At 32.7% G+C, this 16,848-nt stretch overlaps 2 protein-coding genes and 1 long non-coding RNA gene across 3 annotated transcripts in view; 2 read left to right on the forward strand and 1 right to left on the reverse strand.

The window, feature by feature from the left end:
• Positions 1-1,030, forward strand: part of LOC130814075 (methylsterol monooxygenase 2-2) — a 9,622-nt gene extending 8,592 nt beyond the window's left edge. The window contains exon 7 of the mRNA XM_057680073.1: positions 545-1,030. Within this exon, the coding sequence (XP_057536056.1) occupies positions 545-620 (76 nt within the window). The 3' untranslated portion in view covers positions 621-1,030. The remainder of the gene's footprint in view (positions 1-544) is intronic.
• Positions 1,031-1,939: 909 nt separating this feature from the next.
• LOC130814074 (phosphoribosylamine--glycine ligase) lies at positions 1,940-6,930 on the reverse strand. Its single transcript, XM_057680072.1, has 5 exons — positions 6,824-6,930; positions 6,162-6,512; positions 5,147-5,517; positions 3,897-4,427; positions 1,940-2,858 (listed from the first exon to the last, which is right to left on the reverse strand). Exons 2-5 carry the CDS (start codon positions 6,496-6,498, stop codon positions 2,442-2,444), a joined length of 1,656 nt encoding a protein of 551 aa, XP_057536055.1. The 5' UTR covers positions 6,499-6,512; positions 6,824-6,930; the 3' UTR covers positions 1,940-2,441.
• Positions 6,931-11,161: 4,231 nt separating this feature from the next.
• Positions 11,162-16,606, forward strand: LOC130814076 (uncharacterized). Its single transcript, XR_009042292.1, has 2 exons — positions 11,162-11,560; positions 14,096-16,606. It is a non-coding gene; the product is annotated as an uncharacterized LOC130814076 (long non-coding RNA).
• Positions 16,607-16,848: the final 242 nt, after the last annotated feature.

A 16,848-nucleotide genomic window follows, 5' to 3' on the forward strand; every position in this document is an offset into this window, starting at 1 on the left:
TAATCTAAAAAGATTACTATGCTGAAACAGTTGACCCATAATCTGTGTTGCTTCTAAAACTTCTGTTTGAACATAATGGGTCCTACAGCTACTTGCATGATTCTCTGATCTCTGTCAATAGAATTCTTTAGTTCATCAAAAGTAACGAGTATATCACAGTTAATTTTTATCTACTTTTTAGAGAATATTATTCTCATCTCCTAGTGTGATTGCATTTCTTAACTTCATTACACATTTTTTAGTAATATAAGTTCTTGTAGCTTGCCTGGACCTTGGACTTCTCTGGTTTGCGCTTTTCGCAATTCGTTAGATGTTAGTAGAATTTATGTCAGTTTAACCTGCCATGATTGAGGTTGACAGTATTCATTTAGTATACTTGTCTAACCAATCTAATAAGGCCTTGTACTGCTGATGAGTGAAACTTGAAAAAAAAAAAAAAAAAAAACCTTGCCTTAGCATCAATATTTTGTTCTCCTTGATATTGATAAATATCTACCGCTTTTTTTGGAACAAAAATGTAATTTAATTACCTTTTTTTATGCAGGCTCTTTGGTACTGATAAGGGTTACAGAACACTGAAGGCACTGAAGTCTGCTGAAGCTGACGGTAAGAAAATGTAAGAAACCGAAGAATTCACTTTTGGTGCCCAAATCTTTTGTTTCGTGGGAGGGGAATGGATTAGCAGTCAACATGATTTAGTCTTCTCAATTCTATTCCTTTAATCTTTGTCGTCAGTAGAGACGACCGCGACCCTGTTTAGTGTTTCATTACCATTTTGTTTGAGGTGTGTTGGCGGTTAAAACGCTTGTGTTTCTTCTCTTCCATTTAAATATGAAATTGTTGGTTTCATTTAAAATCTGTTATCACCTGTTACTTTGAAATTGTGTTGATGTACTCACACAGTTTGTGGTGTGTGAGATTGTTTGTAGAAGGCTTGTACAATCAAAGATTGTGGACTGATATTTTTTGTTAACTTGAGGACCTGTTGGGTGCAATATCATGATTCATATGTAAATACATGTGATTTTACATGAAATTTACCATGCTATATTCATGGTAATACAACCTTATGAAGTATTATTACGAGTATTATAAATATAATAATCTCAAACGTAATTGAATTTATTACTGTGGTTGTTTTGATAGTCAATTACAAGAAAGTTTTTTCAAACCTGATTCCAGAATTAACTATGCTCCATGACTCTGTAGTCTATACAGTACTCTTATATACAAACGTGTTGTATTCCCTTCATTTTGCTACTAGTAGCGGATCCATATATTATATTAAGTCCGTTCAAATAGTCGAGGTCAAAGTCATTGTCAAGCAACTGAAATTTTTGCTATTCGTAATGTCCATTTAATTTGTCTATTTATGTTCAATTGGTTGAATAATTTAAGTTAAATTTGAATTTAGACCAAAAATTTATTTGTTGGAGAGAATTAGTAATTAATTTATTTGTTGGAGAAAAATAGTAATTTATATTTGGCTACTAAAATCTGAAACAAAAAAAAAATCCATAACCCATCATATATTTATACTCGTTCAAATTGATTGAAAAATGTCACTATAACTTTTTACGTAGAATTGTTTAAAATTGACCAAATTTAAAATAACCTATATAGAAAATATCAAATCAAATGTCGAGATGTTTACATGTACATAAAATAAAAATTAATTCAATCCAAAATATTATTTAAGATGTACATTCAAACACTTAATTGAACACCTCTAATTAAACCGCCTAGATTTCTTTTGAAGTTATCTATAAGTAGGTTAAATGCAATAACTTATTTTATGTTTTTCTTTACTAAGGATATTAAATATACCTAAATTTTTAAGAGCAAGAAGAATCAAGTGGGGTCCCCATAGGCACATATGTGACTCCGCCATTGCAGGCTACAATTTCAATTCTATGTTGTCTACAATAATCTCATTTATACAATTAATCTCTCCCTTTATTTCATCCATATATTTCGTTCCCATATGAGAATACACTGCAAGCTAATTTTTGTCAACAAATACTCATGTATTAGGAGCTTTATGATGCAAATCTTCATGAAACGATATCAACATTACTAAAATTTAATCCAACTAAATACTAAGATCTAGGATGTTAAAGTACAACACAACTTAGTAAACTATAAAAATTAATCACTAATCATTTTAGATTTTCTGAATTCTTAATGTAAAGAAATTTAAAGATCAGAATAAAACAGGCACAGATAGCCCAAAAACTCAACAATTATTAGATCAATTAGTATATTGGTACAACATTTGAACGACGTTTTTCTGTAGCCTCCGTCACAAACTTGGTTCATCTGAAGCAAGACCATTCCCAGAAAAAGAAAACTGGGTCAAATAACAGATCTTTCCCTGTTCCACACCAGGTTGGAGGTTAAATTATATGATCGATCCAACATCACCAACCGAAGAAAGTCGGTTAACCTCTCCATGAAACTTGGGTTTGGGGGAGAGCTCTCCAACCAATATCTTGTCGATAAAATCCTTCAGGCCAATTAATTTCCTTGATAGCTTGATAGGCTCTATCCCTCGCCTCTAGAAGATTATCCCCCTTGGCTGTAATCCCAAGAACTCTACCCCCAACAGCGACTAGATTACCTTCCGTGTCCAAAGCAGTTCCTGCATGAAAAACTTTGACACCCAGTGCAGCTTTTTCTGCTGCTTCAACATTGCATATGACTGTTCCCTTCTGATAGCTTCCAGGGTACCCCTTACTAGCCATGACTACAACCATTGCGGAGCCAGGTGACCAGTTTAATGATACTCCTGTTAGCTCACCTTTGCAAGCAGCCAGAAGAAGTTGTGCCAAATCCGACTCCAAACGCATCATCAAAACCTATGTCAATATGTAGTCACAATTTGTCAACAGTATGGCATAGATATCATTAACTAGTATGGAAGATATGAAAGAAAGTGAAATTTCTCCCATAGGTCAAAAAGAAGGCCGCATTGCATAGGCTTTGAATTACCTAGCCAGTATTACTTACATCATATAGGTGTACAAAAAACCACATTCTCAGCCGCTTCTAATGATATTACACGGTTTAGGGCCTTTAGACTCGTATTTGGCGGCATAAAAACCACATCACCCCGTTACTGCATAATTGTGTCCATTCCCTAAATCGTGACCGAGCCCATCACCACATATTTAACCTGAATTCTCTCCCATTCATTTAGATAGTATGAAACCTACTTCTGGAGTTCTGACCATTACAAAATATGTGTTGTGTTTTTCCCAAAGAGAAAGTTTAATCTATTGGGTAAGATGTTGTAGTGAATGAGTTTGATGTCATTACAAAGTTATGGGCCTTAATGGGGATTAGAGTAAAATGGACTCTCACAGCTACTAGGCTAGTCTTTTGAACGAATTCTCTCGTTTGTTCTATAATAATGGTATCAGAGCCATTTAGAAGTGGTTACCTACGGAGAGGTGGCTTAACCAACGTAGTTGTGAGCAACTTGGAGTGGTGGCCTAGGTTAAGCTAGCCATGACAAACGAGGACGTCATGACCAACGAGGACGTCATGACCAACGAGGACGTCATGACCAACGAGGACTTTGGGGGTTCGAATGTAATGAAATGGATTTGAGCCCATTACAAGGTTATGCGACTTTTTCCCACATCAAGTTCTCTTGTTTGTTCTATAACAGATAAGACAACACTCTTGAATATTCGTCTATAGGTGCTAACTAAAATAATATTAGCACCCCAGCAGAGATGACATGAACTTCTCCAATGCATTGCTCAATTTGCAGTTATGAAACCATCTAGTTACATTGGTGAATTATGATCCAAGCTCCAATATCAATATATTCAACCATGATTTATTGTTAATGCATGTAAAATGTGTATTAGAAATAAGTTTGTACCTACCTGACACTCAGGGTCTCCAAATCGGACATTGTACTCAATGAGTTTCGGAAGTCCAGATTTCTTTTCAATCATAAGCCCAGCATACAAGACCCCCACAAATTTGCAACCTTCTGCCGCCATCCCTTTCACAGTGGGAAGAATTATAGAATTCATCACCAAAGATTGAAGTTCATCAGTCAACACAGGTGCAGGTGAGTATGCTCCCATTCCACCAGTGTTGGGCCCTGTATCATTATCCCCAACACGTTTATGGTCCTGCGCAGATTCTAGCGGTATTGCATTCTCACCATCTACGAGTGCAAAGAAGGAAGCTTCTTCTCCTTCCAAAAATTCCTCAACAATAACACGACTTCCAGCAGAACCAAAAATGGCATTTACCAGCATTGAATCTACAGCTTCATAAGCTTCAGCCAGTGTCATGGCTACAATAACTCCTTTTCCCGCAGCTAACCCATCAGCCTTGATGACAATGGGTGCTCCTTGCTCTTTGATATAACTCTTGGCAGCAGTTGGATCTGTAAATGTTTGATACTGCAGCAAGACACTGACTAAGATAAGCACATACACAGATAGACAACTGTAGCAAAATTAACAAAAATGAAAAATTTTAGCCAGGCAGGACTAACATAACAATGCACATCTACTATACTTTTACAACAAATTCTAAGACTTGAAAATATATCTCTATAAGAAAATCTTTAGACTTAAAATCTAAATCTAATATCCATGAAGCCCATTGTAACATAATTCGCTAGGTAATTCGCTTTTTGACTTTGCGATTCGCTCAAATTTGTCCAAGAATAGCCCAAAACCGGCCATCATTCGCTTTTTTCGATTCGCGATTCGCGAGTAAATTAGTGAATCATGTGACACTGACGAAGCCATTCACCTAGATGCATATGATCACAAAGGTTTCTTATTTCTCGACATTTTCTCGCATTCCAATTCAGACTTAATCATTGCAGTTTCACGTTTCAAGATTTCATAGTCCAACAAACACTAGTTCAAGGGTTCAAATTTCCTTTACAAGGAGACATGACCAAGAAAGCTAATTTCTGGTATGTATATATGATGGAGACATGAACAAGAATCTGTCCCCGGAATGAGCTAATTTCTGGTATATATATGATGGTGCTTTCATCATTGATTAACAAAACAAATATCTGATTATTGTCTACTTAGATTAGATATGAAAAGGACAGTCAATACCAAACTGAATTTTTAAGAAAAATTAATCACCAATGACCAACCTTGGCAGTAGGAATGCCGTATTTGTAACACAAACTCTTCATGAAATCCTTGGAACCTTCTAGAGCTGCAGCCTCAGATGAAGGACCAAAAGCTGGAATACCAGCTTTCATAAGGTCATTTGCAAGACCAGCAACAAGTGGCGCCTCTGGTCCTACCACAACTAATCCAATAGACTCTTTTTGACAAAACGAGATGACTGCTGAACTGTCACAAGAGTCAATATCAGGCAGGCATATAGCATCCCCTGAACTTGAAATTCCAACATTCCCAGGTGCACAAAAGACTGTCTTGCAGGACGGTGATTTGCACAAAGCATAGCAAAGTGCATGTTCTCTTCCACCCCCGCCAATCACCAGCACATTCACCTTCTCTACAATGCCATTAGATAAAAATTAAATCCGCGAGAAACAATATGTAGTAGAAACAACAGGAGAGGAGAAGAACTTGTAATCCCGCAGAAAGTGGTTAAGAATCATCCAAGAATCATATCTAACACTTAACTAAAATGCATAAACGTATATCTAACAAAAATGGATTGACGATATAAAGAATGCAAATAAAATATCTAATACCCCTTGAGGCCTCGACCTGCTTTTATTTTGAATGACATTATGCATATCTAACAAAAACGGATTGACAATATAAAGAATGCAAATAAAATATCTACACATGTGGTATTAGGTGGTAATGAAAAATTGTAAACAAAAAAGCTTTTTTATGATCAAACTTTCATGAATATGAGAATGACATGATATATATATATATGAAAATTCACACTATAAATCATTCCCATTACCACATTAGTATCGTTAACCAAATGGGTCGTCAATGTTCCTCTTACATAAAAACAGCAATACATAATCCTCAAACATTCAAATTTCTAAAGAGCATTCTAGTATGTTCTATAACTAATGATCAATTCCATCTAGTTCTAAAAGGAACAACAATATAGAATTGGAAATGTCAAAAACCTAATCAATCACAAAAGTTGAAGCATTAAAACACTCACCATACCTGGACTAATATCTCCATTAACAATGCAAGCAACCACACATGGGTGCTGCCCACCTGCATTCTTCAAACCCGAAACATTAAACCCAAAAAGCTTCTCATTTACACTACTAAAGGAGCCAATTCTACTATTATCAATTTTCACAACATTCATTTTTGCATTATTTTGCTTCCCTGGTGAGAAATTTAATGAATTCACTAATCTACAGGATGCTTTAAATAAATTAGGCATCATTTTTTGACTGAAAAACATAATCGTAGCTCCAGAAACTTGCTTCCATGAATAAGAGCTACCATTACAGGTGTTAGAAACGTAACTTGCAGCTGCCCACGAGGCCATTTTTGTCAACAATCCTTCAATCCATACAAAAACAAAATCAAAATCAATATTCGACAATAACCCTAAGAACTTTCAAGTTTTAACCCATGTATTGCAGTTAAATAAACAAAAAGAAAAAACAAAAGTAAAATGATAAGCAATCTTTCATACATGAAATCAAAATTTAACCTATAAACTAGATTTTTCGAAGCAAAACAAAGTGAATAATTATTAGAAACTAAAAAGGATATTAATAATCCTTGAAAAAATTGAAACGAAACTAAACAACTAGAACCCTAACAGAAGATCACAAGAAAATACAGAGAGGAGGATGAAGAAAACTTACTGTTGTCAATGGTGGTGTGGTCTTAGAGGTTCATTGAGGTTTTTACAAAGGCGCCGCTCTTTATTCTATCCTTACTTAATTCTTTTGTTAATTGCGATAGACTAATATTTTTGTTAGTTCACGTGGTCATCGTTATTTTGACCTTTCAACTTTTTCTTATGGTAGATAAAGAAAATAATTTTTTTGTTAGTTTTAAGTTATTTTCAACCAGCTTGATGACATTTTTTAAAAAAAAACAAAGGTTCTGATCACCTTAATTAATTGTATATTTCGAAATCTAATTGAAATAAATACTTAATTTAACTAAAAATTTAACATTTTATTTGTAAAAAAGCTAAAACTCAGATTACTACATGGAATTTCCCCCTAAAAAAGTTAGTTAGACCCAAGTACATATTTGGTCAAAATTAAGAAAAGTAGATAAAAATTAAAGGTTTTTATTGTCCAATTTGGATGGGTAGCTGACAATATTTATCTATAAAAGTTTATCCATGACCACGAGCCAAAATTTTAAAAGTACATTCGTCTTAGCATGCTTACTTTATTTATAATTAAAAATATAACTATTAATTTAAGAATTTTATTTTTTAAATTACAACTTATATTAAAAAGATTAACTTTGTCGAAATTTCCTCATATATTTTAAATAACAGTAACAGAATAACAAAATAAATAGCTCTTCAAGAGCATTTATACAATAATATAAACTTTCAGAACTAAAATAATAATATAACATACTCTAAAAGCTTTTTTAAATAATGACTCCCAATATGTTAAGCTAAAGCATAATATATCAATCTAAAAATGGGACAACAACTCGATGGATTTTATTGTGGGCCTGCTTACATTGAGTACGTAGTACGTATTCACGAGGTACCGTGTAAGATTGGGTTCGATATAAATATCCGTTACTTATCTTATTTTTTGAGGTATTTGGGAAAGGTTTTGGAAAATTCACTTCATCATAATATATACTTTATTTCAACCTGGCAAAACTGGGAGGACTAATTCAATTTTGGAAAATATGATATGAGCTATGACTATGATATGGCAAAACTATGGAGTGGCAAGGTTTATGGGTTGAGTATTTGAATTTTCTAGAATTTTCATATAATAATATTTATAATGCAACTATACACATGATCTCTTTTGGGGCATTATATGGGATGTAATGGAGGAATCTTCTGTGTTGGGTTGATTTCACAGAGTGTGCAACCTTGGGGTCCGCTATGTATGTCGGAACAAGTCAAGTTGATCAGAGATAAGATTAAACCAACCTAGGATTGATAAAATTCTTATCCTGATTTGAATTGAAAACCTAAAGAATTTGAGATTGGTAATTAGGTTCTTTTATGTGTCTTGCCCATGAAGGGTAGAGTATGTTTTGTTGCACAGGAAAGTCAATCCTTTGACACATTGCAATAACTTATAGTGACCAATGCACCTGAGTATTGAAAGGAAAAATCTGTTGAAATTCTAAATAAGAAAGTTCGGAGTACTAAACGGAAAAACATCACCATAGTAATAGTTTTGTGGTCAAAGCACAAAAAAAAAAAAAAAAAAACAAAAAATACGAGGCGATATGGAAAATACCGTCACTTATTCCATGTTAGTAAGTTACTAGGCGCAACGTCATCAATGGGAGGGGTGCGATAGTAATTTCGTACATTTCATGCATATGCATGTTTAATTATGATATTTGGTTGTGAATTGTCGTGTTATATGTGAACGTATGTGTAACTGGTATTTTATGCTTTTCGTTCGTCGTGAGACTTGTTGTCTTGGTGCAAGTAGAAGGACATTATTTCTTTTTAGGGGTAGTCTGTAACGTACCGTTATTTTTTAGTTTAGGTCTTCTCAAACCTAACAAATTAACAATATACATTTCTTAAATATTTGATTTAAAAGTTTGTTTTCTTAGATTTCATCGTTAACTATAAACTTTGCGTTTTTTAGACAGTTTTGCATTTCGATTGATAGATCGATCAAAATTAGAAATTACTTTAAACAAATTCTTTGATTGAAATTGTAAACACTTATTACAATGGATTAAATATGTTGCATTTTATTATTTAAAATATTTAATTTGTGTCCTAAAATGCTCACCTCACTTTGTCCTGCATAATTTTTTTTGAAATTGTTAAAATCAGAAGAAATTAATAACAAAATATGATTATGTTTTATGATCAAAATTAATATGATAAAAAATAACTTACCTTGAATTTTTGTTTATATTTCATTTAATTGTCACATATATACTAATGTCTTTTATGTACAACCCATGCTAATTTTTTAGCGCATTAAATTGATATATCAAAACTAATATGATTAAAAATAACTTACCTTGCATTCTTGGAATTGATATATCAACGTTACCATTACATTTTAGACATTTTCCTCCATGTGCGTCCATTTTCTTTTAGTTGTCTAACATCTTAAACATATAGATTCAAAATATTTATGTGTGTTGTTAATGTTTGAAATTGAAAGTTTACCAACTACAATGATGTAATTTTCCTGAAGTTTTTTAAAAAAAGAACGGTGTAAAATAATAAAATTTTGTTAGTGTAGTTAAGTATATATATTTTTTCCTTTTGCCGATATATAAGCATTGTAGTAGAAATTTATTTTAAAAGAGAACGGTGTAAAATAATAAAATTTTGTTAGTGTAGTTAAGTATATATGTTTTCTATTTGCCGATATATAGGTATTGTAGTAGAAATATTTTTTAAAAGAGAACGGTATAAAATAATAAAATTATGTTAGTGTAGTTAAGTATACATGTTTTCCTTTTGCCGATATATAGGCATTGTAGTAGAAATTTTGTTCACATCCTTGAATGACACTGAAAAATGTTAAAGAATTGTAAAATGATATGTTAAAAGGCAAAATTTAAGAATGAATATGAATAAATTGTTTTAGAAGATGATGTATCTAGTGTACTCCTCTCTATAAATTATAAGAGCACAAATATATTTAATATGTTCGGTTGTTCCCTCCCACTTGATATAATATATTTAATATGGGAATCTAATTGAATAATGGGGATATTTTGTGTCAAACCCTAATTTTATTTTTGTTCAGAAAATTATGAAGTAAGATGAAGAGGACGAATGAAAAACCTACCTTGAATGCATGGTAGACGAATTTTCAATGCCTTCTTCCTTCTTCCTTCACTTTCTTCTTTCTTCTTTCTTGGTTTTCATGACTTCCATTTTAATGTCTAAGTTTTTTCTATAACTTTCTCTCTCCTCCTCTCTTCCCTGTCTACCAAAACCTTTTCTTATTCTTTTTCTTTTTTTCATTTTTTAATATCCCACGTGATGTTTTCTAAAAGAAAACATAAACCCTTTCCTTGTTTCTTTAAAATCTTATTTTACTTTTAAATTTCTTTTCTTGTATTATTTATTTTATTCTTTTGTTATTCTTTTCATTAGTAAAAAAAGTCAGTAACCCTTATTTGTAACTTATATTAAAATAAAAGATACAAATAATATTATTTGTATATTTTATTTTCACAAAATATACAAATAAATCTTATTTGTATCTTTTAATTAAACTAAAGATACAAAATATTATTTGTATCATTTGTATAAGTATTATTTGTAGAAAAATTTACCCAGAATAATCCAACATATTCACGATTTTCCTACAATAATACTAATTATTGATTAACTATGAATAATTCGAATTTAGAAAGGTCTTTGCCTTGGGTACACTTTAGTGACCTGCTACCTATTATAGCAAGTCATTTTGAATATAAAAAATTTTTACCATCTCCCTCTCACGGGAGACACCACTACACAGCCGCCAACACCACCACCAAAGTCTAATAGAGACAAACCCAACGAATGGATAAGGAAATGTAGTAAGTACTTTGAGTTGTGTACAATCCAAGAAGATCAGTAGGTGGATTTTGCATCACTAGCTTTTAATCCATAAACTATTCCACTAGCTATTCACCATGCCAGATTGCAACAAGAATCTTTAAACTCTGTGCAACCTATGAAACCTGCCTATACCACTTCATCCCCTGCTCAATTGCACCAGACTAAGCCACCATTACTACCTACACCATCTTCCATTGATTCTAGCAGCAATTTCATACACCAAAACACTAGGAATTATAGATTCACTCGCCGGAAATGGGGCAGGGGAAGAGTTGGTAGCAGTTGGCGAGTGAAGGAGGAAAGGTGGCTGACGTGGAGGAGGTAATGGAAGCTAGTGCACATATGCACAACATGAAGCAGCAAAGGTAAGGGAGGGGGAGAGGTGGATGGCAGGGAGGGGGGGAGGGAAAGTGGTGGCCGACCGGAGTAGGAAATCGGCTGAGGTTGGGTGGTCGGGGTGGGGTGGATGGGTGGTTATTATTTGATTTTTTTGTTAATATTTTTGTAATTTTATTTTATTTTATCTTTTTTTTTTGTAAGTTTACCTCTAAAAATAGATAAAATTTTGATGAACAATATTTTTGGATGACTACCTCAATAATTGAGATTATTTATGATTAATTAATAGTTATATTATTGTAAAAAAATTAGTAAATAAGTTGGATTACTCTGGGTAAATTTTGGTTATTTACTTATTTGTATCGTTAATGTATCGCCCAATATTTAAGAATTTGGCCATCGAAGCTTGTACATCAACAAACATATGCGTCAACTTCATCAATGCTTCTCATTGTTGCTGCACCCGGAAATTCCACCAGACCACCACCATCTTCTACTCCAATTTCAGGTATGAATTGAGATTCTCAACAATTAGGGTTTCTTGATTTGAAACTTCAATTCTATTTACATAAATTCCTTAATTCAGCTAGGGTTTTCTTTGAATTTTAATTTCCCACTAAAATTCGCTCTCAAAAATCATCGATGTATTTATGCACAGGTATTTTCGTTCTTTCATTTCCTAAAAAAATTCGTAATCTCTCTGCCCAAAAGTTTCCCCAAAAATTTCTAAAGAAAATCGAACTCCTGTGCACGTCATTTCTTTGCTGCAAATTTCACATTGCATTTGGACAATCAATTTAAGGCATTCGTTAATCAACTGATTTGTAGTGATTTTGGACAATATTCTCCCAAAAATTTAGGGGTTTTGATGATTTTTGTGATGTTGATGAATTTTAATTCATAATCAATCTCAGGAGCACATTTAATCATCTAGTTCGTGCTGCAATTGCATCAACAATCAATTTAATATCTTGTCTGGTCTACGGTCTAAATGGTTGAAAGTTAATAGGAAGTTAAATACTCTCTAGAGGGGTGAATAGAGAGTTTGGGCTATTTAAAATTTTGTCTGGAAACTTGTCTCAAGAGTTTTTGGAGTTTGTCAAAAATGTTTTCTGGAACAGTTTTGAGTCAATTCGTAAACAATAACGTATGTGCAGAAAATAAACTTTAAAGTATAACACACAATATGTTAACGAGGTTCGGTTCTAACCAACCTACTCCCCGCCTATGGGTCTCTTTCAACCCGTAGGATTTCAACGCCTTTTATTAATTCGACTTTAATACAAACAAGAAGATCTTACTATCACCTCACAACATGTTCTCCCCCTTGAAGAACCGTATTACAAGTCCCTTTAATAAAAGCAAATCCCAAATCTCACAATAGAGATTCACAAGTTGAACACTTTGAAAAGTATTCTTGGTTAGGCGTATTAATTTTTAATCTAACTCTTTTTAAACTCTTAAGCCTATTACAAATGTAAGAGTTAGATAAACTAAGAATTACAACTCTTTAAACACTTTTAAGTCAAGAGAGAAAGTTGTAAGAAGAGGTGCATAGAGATGTATCCTTAATTCTGAAATGAAGCCTCATATATATAGTGTTACGCCTCAACATATCTTGGAAAACAAGAAGGCTCCTTTCCGTTATTTTCTGTTGACCTGGTCATTCTGCGCCTGTCTTCAAGATCTTGAGCTTAACTTCAAACTGACGTGTACTGACAGCTAAAATAATTTCGTCATTGTACTTGTAATTTGTCTTTAATATCCAATGCTATGCTGCCACGTTAGTACTCATACAAGATATTGAACAATAAGCACAAACCAGATTTATCAACGTTTAAATTAATTATCCAAATTAATTTCTATTATTAGTATTACCATAAATAGTCATTTCCTATATTTAGTGTTAATTCAAATGTCATCTTATTAATAGGAAACTCTTTAGTTTGCATAACAACTAATTTAACATCAAATATAGCCGTGTACTATAATTAACAAAACATGTGTACCTGGTACTATATTTAATCATCGAATTAATTTAAGCACATATTTAAATTCAAGTTCAAATATAAAATATTTAAACGTTTAAAATAAAACGTGTAATAAAATATTCAAACTTAATTTCAAATAATATCAAAGTTAATTTTAATGAACCTTGACCTATTAAAATATTTCAAATATAATTACGAAATTTACCTGATTATAAACGTAATTATCTTCGAGACTTTGAAATTTCAAGACTTATAAAATCAACTTTAAGATAAACTTAAGTTCTTTAAGCATATTCCAACGTCTTCAAACTTTAATATATATATCACTTATCAAATGTATATCAAATATGATTTTAGACTTATTTAAACAACTAAATGTAATTACTTAATTTTATTTGTTTAATCAATATGTGTTTTGAATTATCATCATTTAAGAAAATTGAGTCTTCAATTTCCCCTCATCATTATTTAAGAGAGTTGAGTTTTCAATGGTGTAAATTGGGGTTTCTAACATCAGTTTTAGGGTTTATTAAGATACTTTTTGTAAACTGAAATCAACGCTTACCTCCAAGAATTATAAATTTTCTAGACCATGAAAAAGCCAAACAGAATGTGTATATTCTTGATTTTTTCCAGCTCATTTTGGTTTAATTTATATTATAAAAGGTCACATTCCCCCTTTATTGCATAGTAAACAAGTTGATGGGTTCTTTAATTCAGCTAGGCGTGCTTTAGGGCAAATGCTTTAGTCTTAACTCGCACTTGATGTAAAGCCTTTGAAATGAATGTTGGAAACTGGAAAGTGCTTAAAGCAAGTGAGTTCCATTATATTCTGATCTAATATTTGTGACCTAAGTTTAGTTTCCTCCAAAAATATGTGATTTAATTGAATACGATTCATTTACATTGTCAGTTGCCATGGCATGATCGCATTAGCTGCTTGATGACTTGAATTCTTAGATGACCTTTTTTAGGCTGTCATATTGTTTTTCTTCCTATTGAATTTGTTAAGGTCTAATATTCTGATCGGTTGACGTTTGTTTATTTCGTAGGTTCTTGTTATTGGAGGTGGAGATGGAGGTGTCCTGCGTGAAGTAGCTCACCATCCATCAATAACATAACAAAGGTAAGGTTGCGTAGATCCGACCCTCGCAAACTCCACCTAGGTGAGAGCTGCTCAATGGCATTGAGATTATGCTATATTGTACTAATTCAGGGTTATCATAGATTTTGTGTAATCGCAACAATCAGCCAAATTATAAGCTGTAAAATCTGTTGTATGTAATTCGTGCGTGCACATACAAACAAAGGCTTGTATTACCATTTGTGATTCAAATGATGTTGAGCCATTGTGTGTGGTTTGGTTCAGGTGATATTTAGAGACTTCAAATCTTCTAACATTCTGCTGGACGAGAATATGATTGCCAAGTTTTCTACACTGAATTCGAAAATGGTTTATCATATTTTATTTGGAAGATTCTATGCATTTGTTGTTGAAAGTTGGATCAGTTTGGCTATTATTCTTGAATTCAATTCGAAAATGGTTTGAATTGTTTACTTCTTAACAGATTCAAGATATATAGGTCTGATGGTGTTGGTGTCGAATTCTTATTATTGAAAAAATATTTTTGTTTAGAGTGTGGTAGGAGTTGATTAAATGTAGAAAACTAACATATATGTGCTTCATAATTTCAGGTTTAAGTTTTGGAAAAAAGTAAAAATGCCTGACACACTCTTATCAATGATTTTGAATACAAACTTAGGAAACGGAGAGTGTCTTCCTTAAGATTTGCTTACAATTAACATTTAAAATGTGATTTTTCATCCTCGTTATTTATTGGTTTCTTGGCAAAAATTGAGGGGTCGCAAGCCATGGCAAGGTACACAGCAGAGTTGCTTCGTTCAGTTATATCACAACAAAGGATTCCTTATACAAATCAGACGTCTGTGTCCAACTCTTGTGCATAGACGTCTGTGTCCATTGCTTCTCTCTAGGTTTAGTATTTGTTTTTATTTTATGCGCATCTATATTTGTATTTATGCGTATACCATTGTGTCTAAATAATGTTAACATAATAAAGCGGAATACTTTGTTGTGCTCTTTGGGTTAAAATATTTGGTTAAAAGCTTAACAAGCTGAGAGAAACTGACTTGTTAGCATGTTACATGTTAACAAACCCACAGAATTACCAGCAGCTAACACTAATCACACCATTATAAATAGAGAAAGATGTTGTTTCTTGGAACTCAATGATTGCAGTGTTTGGACAAAATGGACTATCAGCTGAAGATATCGATGTATTTTGTGTCATGGTAAATGATGGACTTGTCAAATTTAATGCTGTGACAATATCTACTGTATTCTGTTGGCTTACGCTCATGCTGGAGCTTTAGTTCTTGGCTTGCATTATATATTCTTACAGGTTGTTAAAATGGGTTTGGAACAAAATGTCTTTGTTGGCACATCAATCATTGACATGTATTGCAAATGCTGCCAGGATAGTATTCAATTGCATGAAGAATAAGAGTTTAAGATCCTGGAGTGCATTGATATCTGGTTATGCAATGCTTGGGTATGCCACAGAAGCTCTTGATCTTTTCTATGATATGAAAAGGTCGAGGATAAAGCCAAATTGTGTAACTTATATATCAGTTTAACTGCATGTAGCCATGTTGGCCTTGTCAAAGAAGGTTGCGAGTGCTTTACTAGCATGAAAAGTGATAAGTGTAGTAATTTACACTTATTGCTTCCTTTTGTGGTTTATCGAGGACTATAGTTAGCGTTTTAAGGTTCATTGCGTTCATGATTTGCTAAAATGAGTTCATTTGTCGTTATTTCCCTTTTCATGCTTTAATAATTGATATTCGAGTTGATTCAAGCAAGTTTCAAGCCTTCTCGGTCCTCAAACATGTCTACCGAGCTTTAATGATACATCACTATATAGTTCGACATTATTCAGTAGCTCATGAATGCTTTTATCAAAGTCGAAGAAAGTTCGAAGGACATTTGAAGAAATTTCAAGTCATTAAGCATGATCTCGGGTGAGTTTACATTGCCTTCGATTGAAGCTCTATTGAAATCAAGGTTCTGGATTGATTTGCATTTTATTTCGGTTGAGACTCCCAACAATTTAGTCGAAGCTGGGTATTGAGAAAAGTACTGGTGCTAGCTGATTGAAGCATCGACCGAAGCTGCCCTTGACTTCGGCCGAAATCGGAGCTTGATGTAACCGCTGCATTATTTTCTTCCTTGGAATTCGGATGTGAGCATTAACTGAATTGCAGTTTCTAATCGAAGGCATTTTAGTTAGTGGAGATTATGTTAATTATTTTAGTTTTCATTTTAGTTAGTTTTTATCAATTATTTTCGGAGGCATTTTCGACAGATTAGTAAAGGGGCATTATCAATATAAATTAGAAAGTTAGGCACATTTTGCATAGATTAGTTTTAGTTTTATTATATTTCATTATCATGCTTTAGTTAATTAGATTTTCTTTATTATACTTTAATTTAGCCTTTAATTTTAATTTGTACTTTAATGTTTATGTAATTTGAAGTTTACGGTCTTGTTCTTCATTAAGTTTATGATTTTATTCTTCATCATCATCTTTCATTGTAAGGTATTATTGCTTTTCTAACCTGTTTAATTATATTTATTGTTGTTTGTTCTGTTTATTTGTTGAAGTTATTTGTCTCTATGCATTCTATTGGTGAGTAGTCTTACTAAGATAGAGGGATAAATCCTACGAAGCATGAGGTTGAATAAAAGTATTAATTTTGTTTATTAGATTGATTAGATTAGTT

This window comes from Amaranthus tricolor, chromosome 5 (assembly GCF_026212465.1).
Source record: "Amaranthus tricolor cultivar Red isolate AtriRed21 chromosome 5, ASM2621246v1, whole genome shotgun sequence".
Taxonomy (NCBI): domain Eukaryota; kingdom Viridiplantae; phylum Streptophyta; class Magnoliopsida; order Caryophyllales; family Amaranthaceae; genus Amaranthus; species Amaranthus tricolor.

Coding starts and splice junctions, on each gene's coding strand:
- LOC130814074 (XM_057680072.1), bottom strand. CDS start 6,498: ATGGCCTCGTGGGCAGCTGCAAGTTACGTTTCTAACACCTGTAATGGT. Junction 5,518..6,161: donor TAATGGAGATATTAGTCCAG/GTATGGTGAGTG, acceptor ATGGCATTGTAG/AGAAGGTGAATGTGCTGGTG. Junction 2,859..3,896: donor TTGGAGACCCTGAGTGTCAG/GTAGGTACAAAC, acceptor ATATTGACATAG/GTTTTGATGATGCGTTTGGA.